Here is an 11,094-nt window from a genome sequence, read left to right as displayed (position 1 = left end):
GAGAGAGAGAGAGAGAGAGATGGTACCTTCTTGTCAATGTAATCAGCCCAGAACCTGGCCTGAGCTCGTTGGTAAGGGTCAGAAGGCAACAGAGGAGATTCGTCCTTCCAAGTCTCATCAATGTACTGAACAATAATGAGGGATTCACAGATGGGCTTCCCATTATGGACCAATACAGGGATCTTCTTATGAATTGGGTTCATTTGCAGCAGAAAAGGGCCCTTTTCGAATAGGTTCTCTTCCCTGTATTGGTAGCTGATACCCTTCTCTTCCAATGCGATTCTTGCTCTCATACCGAAAAAGCTAGGCCAGGAACTCAAGAGAACTAGCTCGCCCGCCATTGTTACTAAATCTCAGCGTAGCAAATGGGTTGAAATATGGAAGCAGATGAAAGAAGCTTTGTTCTGGTTGAGCGGTGCCTGCTCAAAGGTGTGTGGAAATGTATACGGAGTTAAGTCTATTTATAGCATCTGCTTCCGATAGGAAGTTCATATGCCTTTGTTTTTTCGGTTCTAGCATCTTCTAAGAAGTGAATTTCCTCAAGGATTGCGTCATTCATGTCCATTACATCTAAAAACTTTTCTTTTGCAGGCTTTAGATTGGGTCTAAAATTATGAAAAAACAGAAAAAACAAAAAAGTTTGTGTTGACCATGTCATGTGTTCCCCGGAGGAACGTGAGAATGATTCTCCTTACGGGTCCGATCTAATGGATAGAATTCACCCAAAAACAAACTTTGAAATAGATTCCATCTGTATGAATCAGATCATACGAAAATCTGATCCATAGTCTTTGATTTCAACATATGGGAATCACTTTAGCGCATGGGATCACATCCCAGGTATAGTGTGAGACGAGCTAATTGTCATATTTTGGCTTGGTTTGCAGATAAAATAGGGTAATTAATTGAATTTTTTTTTTTGCCTTTTTTAGGGTAGGAATAGGGTAATAGAGCATATAATTAAAGGAAAATGTCATCCAAGAAGAACGTAGATGGCGCCGACAATGAATAGAAAATTCAAAAACTCTTGGCTTGCTATCCAAGTTATGAATTATATAACAAGGGTTAAGGTGCTAGTGTTGAAGTCCTATATGTCTAAAATATTTATACTTGGGGAAGACGGATGTTAGATTAACACCAACATCTCAAAATTAAGAGATTCATGAATTCTCAACTTTTCTTGGGACCTAAGTATGAAAAAGTAATAAAAATAAATAAAAGAAGATGCCATTATTGCCCCAGTATAAAATTGGCTTTATTGAGCGTTCACTAGTATGAATTAACTATGTATCAAGAACTTGAAAATCAACTCAATCATATAACCTCGTTTTTGATGTAGACTCTTAATAATCTTGGACTTGGCCAATTCCTTGTATACCAAAACTGACATGTGAGCCGGGGATAATGGGCCTCTCCGATTTACATGAATTGGACCCATCTAATATATATTGAGCAATCAACTATTCATCTCTAGATGGGCTTCCAAATAACCTTAGCCAATAGTGATGGAAATAGCCATTGTTGATCCACCTATCCCAAGGTCACATGTTTCCATCTCTCTATTAAAATGGGAGAGGGTTCTTAAAAGGCAGCATAGTCCCTTCGTCAGTACTTGGGTCAATAGGAATGCATGAGAAAACATCAACAAGGTGGGATTTTAATCATTCATGGGAGGGATGGTTGTCATTTTGTCTCCCTTTATATCTGGTTGCAGGAGCCATCCTGCCTTTTTTTTTTATTTTAATGGTAAGGGGAGCCATGCCAGATTATGGTTGACAATGGGTATCCAAGCCTTGGACTGACTAGTCCCATGGGTCCATACTGAACCCACAGTCACATGGATTAAGTCAAACACTCATACCTGATCCCACAATCACATGGATCGACTCCTACTAGGGTATCGTAGTAGTGAAAAGCACTAAACACCCCCTATGAGTGGCCCCAAGTAGGCGAGAGGAATTGAACTCATAACCATATGCTTCGTAAGGCAAAGGTCCCTTGCCCAAATCAACAATCCCCTTAGGGTTAACTGTTTGTCACTTAGATGGTTACAATTTAAGAATTTGCATGTAGACTCACCTGAATGTACATATGAAGATGTAACATGTGTCCTTTTTGCTTTCATATATCTCTTCACCCTTGTAATGGGAGAAAGTGACAAATGTTAAATACTCACATGTAAGTCCATATGAATGGATTGGATCAATATCAGGGATTGGTCTCAGATACATCTCCCCTGAAAGGAATTATTATTATTATTATTATTATTTTTTAAGGCACTGAAAGGGATTATGGAAGACAAGTACAAAAAACATGGAAACAAGTCAAACACCACCTACTAAGGCTCTAATAAGGCAACTTGTCTGATTGCCGAAGTCTTCTATCCGTCCCTTTAGCAAAAACATATTCTTATACCAAAAAAAAAAAAAAAAAAAAAACATATTCTATACCAAATTAGTTGATAACCTTACACATCCAAAGATCATAAAAAATAGGAAAAAATTTGATTGTTACCCGGATTGCAACCAAATAGCTACCAAAGAAAAAGAATAATTCACTTTCCCACATGGATCACAAATACCCTTTTAGATTATAGTATTTTTCAAAATACCATTTGAGATTTTATTTCTATCTGCCACATGGGTTGCAGCTACTTGACTACAAGCCGGACAGTAGCTAAATTTTGTCCACATAAATAAGCCAGATTTCAGTTACTATTTAATAATATTGCTAGCACAATCTCTTCTCCCTCACTCAGTCCAAACCTTCCTGAGATGCATAACGAATTCATAAATCTTCTGAGGCTCAGGAAACGATTTGGACACACTCTCCTTCTCCATGCACCTCTTGGCCCAAGAAATCACGTTTGGACAAGCACCTTCAATGCTGAATCTCCCACAACTCTCATAGCCAGGGAACCAGCAGTAGAGGGGGATAAGGCTCACATCCACAAACCCAATGGTCTCACCCCCAAAGAAAGGCTTGTCACCAAGCTCCTCTTCCAACAATTTCAAGCATTCCATAAAACCCTTCTTCGCTGCCTCTTGCTCTTCTCCTATGGTCTGCCATATCTTTGATCCCACTTCAAATGCCTGAAATTTCAAACCCCACTTCCCACAAGTTAGGTAATCAGTAAATCTATAACTAAACTCTTGAGATTCAGAAATTTGAAAAGAGAACCCACATTTTTGTCGACAAAATCGCCCCAAAACTTGGATTGAGCTCGCTGGTAAGGATCAGAAGGCAGCAGGGGAGATGTATCCTTCCAAGTCTCATCAATGTATTGAACAATGTTCAGTGATTCACAGATGGGGTTTCCATTATGAATGAAGACAGGGATCTTCTTATGAATAGGGTTCATCTGGAGAAGCAAAGGGCTCTTTTGCCTGAGATCTTCTTCTTTGTACTCATAGTTGATGCCTTTTTCTGCCAAGGCGATTCTGCATCTCATCCCATATGGGCTAGGCCAGAAGTCCAGAAGAGTCACCACCTTCTCAGCCATATATTGTTCAACAAATCTTGCAGTGGTTGAAGGTGTGATTATTAACGAGGATGCTATGACCACCAACTACTGGAATGGAAGGTTTTGAATGCTGTGTGAAGAAATTTGGAATTTATAATAGTGTTCTCCCTCGGGGGTTGGCATTGGGACTTAGTTAAACATTGAAATTTCTTTGCTGAAAATCCTCTCAATTTTCATGGACCACCTAAAAAAAATATTTGACTTAAAGTAGAATCAGTGAATGAGCATAATTATTAAAGATTAATCTTACTGCGATCATACATGGTTAAATGGAATATCCATGGTGAGCATAGGAAAGACAAACTACCAACATAAGAAAGACTACACACAATTATGATGTTGATGTAAGTTTGAAATTTCAATTAACAAAAATATCTCTTGATTAGGGTAAAATCTTTAAAGCATGATTATTTGGTGAAAACTAGTGCTTAATTACACTGACCATTACCCATTAATAATTATTAAAAATAAAACACCGTTATATATAATATTTACCAACAATCCAGCTTAGCTTCATGTGAAAGTAGCTAGATCAAAGTAGATCAGTTTCCTTCTTTTCTTTCTTTTATTCCAACTAGGGGTGTCAATCCCAAGTCCGCATAGGTTGGATTGATCGGGCCCGACCATTTAAAGATCAGCCTGACCTGGATCAGTTATTATATGTGTCTGGCTCAGGCCTGACCTGTTTATAAATTAGTAATACACAGTGCAAGGGGTAAGACCGACGGAAGCCCAATCGGCCTCGGCTCATTTACAAGCCCTGTAAAAATGCAACATTAAAAGCAATGCAAAAGGTAATGGAAATACAAGAACAAACAATGCACACAGGCGGTAAGATTGCCTACACCCTTAGTGAGATGAGATTCTACTTCACTATCAATGGAGAATATTGTTATAATGCTCATCCTCACACCTCTCAGAATTGCTTACAGAGGAAATAAATCTCGCTGCACTAGTATTCCTGGATTAAACTGCTACTAAATACAAGACATCATAACCAACAAGCCCGACATGGCTCGACACGTTTAGCCCGAAAGTTTATAAGTATGCTTTGCGGTTTTTGGATAGAATGGGGATATATATTGATATTTTATCAATTATTGAATGTGATTAAGTGCAATATCTTTTTCTAAATTGTTGAACAAGTAATAAAATACATTAAAAGTTCTTAAATGAAGAGAATTAAAGATTGTTTAAGGTTTTTTTGGTGTATTATCACGTTTAAGGCCCGTTTATACGATAAGAAGAAGTCCAGTGAAAGCCGGAAACCCGATCAAGCCTGACACGAGGCTGACTGAGACCGATTCATTCCTTAAATATGTAGATCACGGTGCAAGGGTATAAACCCCATTGAGACAGGCCCGGCCTGACAGATTGACACCCCTAATTCCAACATAGGTGAATATGAGTAATCATAATTTATTCAAGCTTCTCTCTTATCCTTATCTTTTTCTTGCACATACCCCGGCCCTATTTGACTCATTTAGAAATCATAATCTTCTTCCTTTATTTGGTAGAAAAATAGGCCTACTTTGTATTTGAGAAAGATGTATATTATGATAAAATTTAATCATTATACCATGTGATTGTATAAATTACTTAAATTTCTTATCATATTTAGTAATTATATATTTTACATGTAATTGTAAGTTTACATTTTATAGCATAGGGTTTTGAATGCAAAGTAAAGTGAAACTTGATAGCCGAATGGAGCCACAAGAAAAACTACTAAGAATTTTATTTTTCTCCACATAAATAAGGGATTCTAGGTTTAATTGGAAAGAATAAGAAACTGAAAATAATTGGGGGATGTAGCCCACATATACATTAGTAATTATTCTTTGCAGTGAGTGTAATGATGCAATGAGCATCGAATGGCTGAGAGCATCAAGGCACGTGCCTCGAGGTCCTCTCGGTCATCCGATGCTCACTGCAACATTGCACTCATTGCAAAGGATGTTTTTGCACATGTACATGTAGATGTCTTTGCCAACCAGGAGTCATTGCTTAGAGAGAAAACATGAGCTTAGAAGGAGGGGTTTGACGATGTTTTGTTTTTTCCGTTTCTGTGTTTTCTTGTTGCCAAAAACGGAAAAATAGCCTAAAAAACGTTTGATAAAGTTGTTCTGTTTCGCTCGTTTCTAGATACATAAATCAAAATTTATGCCTATTTACAATTCTAAAAATGACTTTGACGAAACAAGTCGGACTTGTTTCATCGTTTCTAGAAACGAATTTGAGATAAAAAAAAAAAAAAAAAAGGTTATTGTGCCCGACAAATCTTTCAACTATTTAAACCTTAAAAGAGGCAACAGAACCCTCTCTCCCTTTTGGGCATCCGATGATACTATTGGGTTTTTTAACGGTATTATGTCTGCAAAAAACATTTATCAAACACCAAAAAAATCTATTTTTGTTTCCAAAAACATGAAAAATCATTTATTCTGTTTGTAGACACATAAATAGTAGAAACTTTATCAAACAATGCCTAGAATCCTTGAGAGTTGAACCTGCACTCATAAGGAGCTTCTTTGGTCTAAGTGGATCCAGGTCAAAAATTGATACGGGAAGCCATGGTGAAGCTCCATCTTTCTCTCCACCTGGGACATGTGTCCAATGTTGAAGGTAGAACTGAATCGCACTGCACTATTAAGGAATTGTAGAGGATCTGGGTCCCTTTTAAGCCTTTTTTTTATTCTGATTATAATCCTTTTAAGGCCCGAATAGGCAATTGGCATTTTTAAAGCCTGATTACCATGAACACGATTATGGACTGATAACCAATGGACATGATAGACTTGTATCCATGCCCTATCCTATGAGGCCAGATTACATGACTGTCAATAATTGCATAAGGCCTTAAATTGGTGAATGATTACGGTTGACTAGGACTGACTGCCTTGTCCTATAAACCTCAATTACGGGGCTTTAATTTGGTGGGGAACGAAGACCAGGACCGACTGGCTGACACCTAATTTATCAGGGTGGATTCGTTTGGAAACCAGGTGTGCAATTAGGTGAGTCTGAGCAGTCTTCGGATAGAACTGATTATGTAAAGCCTGAGCCATAAGCCAATCTCGAGCCCAGTGTATCCACTAGTTTGTCTGGCGGCCAAGCCATATCACTCCCCAGCCCTTTAATTAATACCTGGCAATTGAGCTTTGTTCCAGTTAATCTGAATTGAGAAGTTAAATTTGCGAGAGATCAGAATGAACTACATGCCCCCCAAAATTTTTTAGGTTCTTTATTTCAAAGCAATACACCTTAGAGTACACAATGGGATGAACAAAGCCCAAGAAATTAACACTACTACAAAGCCCTCTTAACAGTAGTCTTGACACTCCTACTGTTCTACATGGCTTGAAATCCAAAACCCTTTCTATCTTATCTACTCTAAACCAAACTTCTTCTTGAGTTCCATAGCGAAGTTGTAGACCTTCTGTGGCTCAGGTAGGGACTTGGCCACACTCTCCCTCTCCATGCACTTCTTGGCCCAAGCAATCAGCTTTGGGCACTCAGCTTCTATGCTGAAGTTGCCACATTTTTCCACGGTGTAGAACCAGCTGTAGAAAGGCACAAGGCTCAAATCCAAGAACCCAAAACTGTCACCACCAAAGTAAAGTTTGCCTCCAAGCTCTCCTTCCAAAAGCTTCATGACCTCTATGAACTCCTTCTTACCTGCCTCTTGCTCTTCTCCCTTTGTAGTCCATATTCCCTTTATACAGTTGTAAACCTGATATTTCACAAAACGTTAGCAATCAATATGAGACTAAAGTGGATATGATGAAAACCCACTTTAATACCATGTAAAATTTTCATCTTAAAAATCCCAATAGGTAGATAAAGGGACTCCTAGGGGGCTAGTTAGTAGCCCATGTGGGACTAAACTCCCAACAGAAGTAAAAGCAAGAAATGGAGTTTAATTTTTGGGGTTTAGCAAGATATGGATTACATGAGAGAGAGAGAGAGAGAGAGAGAGAGAGAGAGAGAGAGAGAGAGAGAGAGGTGGTACCTTCTTGTCAATGTAATCTGCCCAGAACCTGGCCTGGGCTCGTTGGTAAGGATCAGAAGGCAACAGAGGAGATTTGTCCTTCCAAGTCTCATCAATGTATTGAACGATTATGAGGGATTCGCAGATGGGTTTCCTATTATGGACCAATACAGGGATCTTCTTATGAATTGGGTTCATTTGCAGCAGAAAAGGGCTCTTTTCGAATAGGTTCTCTTCCCTGTATTGGTAGCTTATACCCTTCTCTTCCAATGCGATTCTTGCTCTCATCCCGAAAGAGCTGGGCCAGTAACTCAAGAGAACTGGCTCGTCCGCCATTGTTACTAAATCTCAGCGTAGCAAATGTCTTAAACTATGGAAACAGATGAAAGAAGATTTGTTTGGTTTAAGTGGTGTGTGGAAATATGTATGGGGAGTTAGTCTATTTCTATTTATAGCTTCTGCTTCCAAAGGAAGTTCTGAGAAGTGAATTTGCTCATGGATTGCGTCATAGCTGTTCATTAAATTTAAAATCCTTCTCTTTTGACCGGTTTTAGTTTAGATAAACATCCATCCATGTTATGTGTTCCCAAGAGGAAAGTGGACAGCTTTGACCAATAAATTAATACATCCCTTTACTCACCCCCCAAAATATTTGACTTCGGCAGGCTATAATAAGGGCAAGTTGAGAAAAAGGTATCATTTAAATGGGGTCCACATATCTAAGTTTCATCTAATTAATTTGCCACATGGCAGCATTGCTATAAGCTTATATCAATAGGTCAATTGAGAAAGCTTTTTCCTATGGAAATCTCAATCACATAGTTGCAGCAAATAACCCAATGCCACTTGGAGGGAAATAAAGTAGTAAGGAACTAAGGATACAATGAAAGAACCCTTGATCCAAAGCTGTTCATTGCATCATAATGATGTCCACTAGATCCAAGAAGCTACTGTAGATCTGGCTGGGTTAGGAGATAAAATAAGGTTATTAAACTAATAATTAAAGGGAAATGTCCCCCAGAAGATAATGGATGGAGCTGAAAATTCATAAACGAGTCTTGCCTTGCCATCCAAGTTGATGAATAGAAAATTCATAAACTAGTCTTGCCTTGCCATCCAAGTTAATGCGTTATATAAGAATGGTAAAGCTCCAAGTATTCAAAGTCCCTGTAGCACAGTTTTAAAACTCGGTATCGGTATTGGTAAAGGTGATCACAGTCAAAACCGAAATAATATGGATCATTATTGGTTAAGGATCGGTTAAGGATCGGTTAAGGATCAGAAATCGTACAATTTTCCTGGATCGATCATGGTATCGGCTCGATCGGACAATTTATTTATTTATTATTATTTTAATCTAAACAAATTCAGAAAAATGAAAAAACCGAAAGGAATTAAAAAAAATAAAAATAAATACATAAATTCAGCAATAGTTAGCTTTTTAACTTTTCTAGAAGTTCAAAACCACTATTTCTGCACCAGTGCCGTCGGCCCCACGGCCAAATCCAGATCTTCCACCAGGGGCCTAAACGCTGGCTGGTAGTCAGGTGGAGCTCCACCCTTGTCGCCGAACTCTCCTGGAGGTCCTCCACGGTACCCATCACGGTCACCAAATCTAGGCCTATCTCCTTCAAAGCGAGGGGGGCGATCACCAGGTAGCAGGGGCCTTTACAGATTCCTCCAAGGGAGCTGGGACGATATCTGAAGGGAGATTGAGGTATGTTGGAGGAATTCGATATCATCATTGGTCAGTTACCAATAGTAATTGATGAGCATATTTATGTGTGAAATCGTAGGTAATAAAGCATACATTTTACATATTTAGAATGAAGTTACATTGGGTTTTACTCTATTTTTGCAAGTTTTGTATTTTAAAGGCCTTAAGCATTATCGGGCGTCATATCTCTCCAACAACAACTACGTAGTGTAGTTGGTGAGCTATAATGTGCAAAATTCCCTTTCTCACCGGGAGGTGCAAGATTTGAAGAGAGGAGAAAAAGAAGAGAAAAGGGGACACTTCATTCTTTTTTTTTTTTTTTTTTAATTGCATGACTTACGTATTTAAATTCTTAAATGAAGAATGGTTATGACGTTTTTTTAGATACATATATTTAGGACGGTAGTTAGAATTAGATCACAACCATTAATCAGTTTACTTTCGCATTATTAAAAGAAGTAAAAAATAAAGTGGCTGCTCTCCCTGTATTCGACCCGTAGTTACACTGATTTGTACGTTTGCGGTTACATTTTAAATCCTAACAGTAATGCATCTAGGTGAATGTCTCGCAGACATACTCCTTCGATTTAAAACTCTGCATCAACTTGATGACCTGCAGACTTAGAACATCAATGTCGGGATGCTTCGCGAGATTGAAGTCCTTGGCGTAGCAAACGTCCTCTTGAAAGAGGTACTTTAAGGTAGACCAAGCAAGACGGCAAGCGAATTTTAAAAAATAACCTAAAACTCTCTCAGATCAATCTCTCTCTCTCTTCTGTTCGTTGTTTATGAGTTTAAGTTTTAATAAATATTTTTTTTAACCGATCAGGTCGGATAGGCCGATCTAGATCTGTATCCGATACCCAAAACTATACCGATAATTATCTCATGATTGATCAGGTATCGGGATCAATCTCAACCGATACTGATCTGATCCGACCGATTTGACCAATTCAATACTGATACTTGATTCCATGCTCTATAGGGGATAGGGAAGACAAAAAGAATCTCATACCTAAGAAATATTGAAGATGCTAGTCTACTAGAGTCAACCCAAACCTAAGAGGGATCTCTCGAAGCCGTACGAACCCAAAGTGTGGTTAAGAAACCTAAGGCTTCGAGGGTATGTCAGTCATTAAATTTCTTATATAGGGTTTAGCTATATGCTTATAGTGAGGATTCTTTATAACCCTATTCTTAGTTGTTAGGGAAACAATATTTCACCTCACTAATCACGTAAATCTTTGTGCGCTATTATATAATTGTTATTTGTAATTTTCATTTTTTTTGGATCGTTTTAAGGTTTCATTTCTACGTCAATGATATATGACCTTAGTAACTCGAGCAAACTCCTCTTATCTCTCACTAGTATAGAGATAAGCCGCCATGTGGAAGAATTTGGGGTCCACTTGTACATGCATGTAGCCGGATAGATCAAACCTAAAGAAGATTCATATGTAGACCATCGCCCACCTCTTTAATCTGCATGGTAAAGGTCTATCTAGTCCCAATTTGGAAGATCGATTGGACCCTAGAACACAGCCTAACTAGGCACAATCCGGCCCATTAAAACTTGTGCTGGGTTTTTTTCTTGAGCCCATAAGAATTAGACGTATATTCCGAAAGTGCAACTGTATCTCTTTGTGAGAATGTGAGATCTCATTCAGAACCACTGTTAGTTAAAACGTGTTTAAAACGTATTCGAGTTTTTTTTCCGTTTAAAACACGTTTTTCCGTATGCTTTCATACAATACGGAAAAAAATGGAAACGGAAAAAGAATCCGTTTTAAACGCGTATTTGTTTTTTAAGGGTAAAATAGGAATTTTATAAAAAAAAAAAATAAATTTAAAAAAAAAAAAAAA

At 38.1% G+C, this 11,094-nt stretch overlaps 2 protein-coding genes across 2 annotated transcripts; both read right to left on the bottom strand.

Moving 5' to 3' along the window:
* Positions 1-2,750: 2,750 nt before the first annotated feature.
* LOC122060194 (probable glutathione S-transferase) lies at positions 2,751-3,502 on the bottom strand. The gene is made up of 2 exons (XM_042623390.1): positions 3,185-3,502; positions 2,751-3,092 (listed from the first exon to the last, which is right to left on the bottom strand). The coding sequence occupies exons 1-2, from the start codon at positions 3,500-3,502 to the stop codon at positions 2,751-2,753; spliced, it is 660 nt and encodes a 219-aa protein (XP_042479324.1).
* A 3,254-nt stretch (positions 3,503-6,756) lies between these two features.
* LOC122060112 (probable glutathione S-transferase parA) lies at positions 6,757-7,916 on the bottom strand. The gene is made up of 2 exons (XM_042623280.1): positions 7,536-7,916; positions 6,757-7,256 (listed from the first exon to the last, which is right to left on the bottom strand). Exons 1-2 carry the CDS (start codon positions 7,848-7,850, stop codon positions 6,912-6,914), a joined length of 660 nt encoding a protein of 219 aa, XP_042479214.1. The 5' UTR covers positions 7,851-7,916; the 3' UTR covers positions 6,757-6,911.
* Positions 7,917-11,094: the final 3,178 nt, after the last annotated feature.

This window comes from Macadamia integrifolia, chromosome 13, assembly GCF_013358625.1.
Source record: "Macadamia integrifolia cultivar HAES 741 chromosome 13, SCU_Mint_v3, whole genome shotgun sequence".
NCBI lineage: Eukaryota > Viridiplantae > Streptophyta > Magnoliopsida > Proteales > Proteaceae > Macadamia > Macadamia integrifolia.
The sequence above is the reverse complement of the archived record's forward strand: the minus strand, read 5'-3'. Positions and strand labels throughout refer to the sequence as shown.

Bases quoted from the DNA above. Each gene is read 5' to 3' on its own strand.
- LOC122060194 (XM_042623390.1), bottom strand. From the start codon at position 3,502: ATGGCTGAGAAGGTGGTGACTCTTCTGGACTTCTGGCCTAGCCCATAT. The intron at 3,093-3,184 runs GTGGGTTCTCTT...TTGAAATTTCAG, and splicing joins GCGATTTTGTCGACAAAAAT to GCATTTGAAGTGGGATCAAA.
- LOC122060112 (XM_042623280.1), bottom strand. From the start codon at position 7,850: ATGGCGGACGAGCCAGTTCTCTTGAGTTACTGGCCCAGCTCTTTCGGG. The intron at 7,257-7,535 runs GTACCACCTCTC...GTGAAATATCAG, and splicing joins CAGATTACATTGACAAGAAG to GTTTACAACTGTATAAAGGG.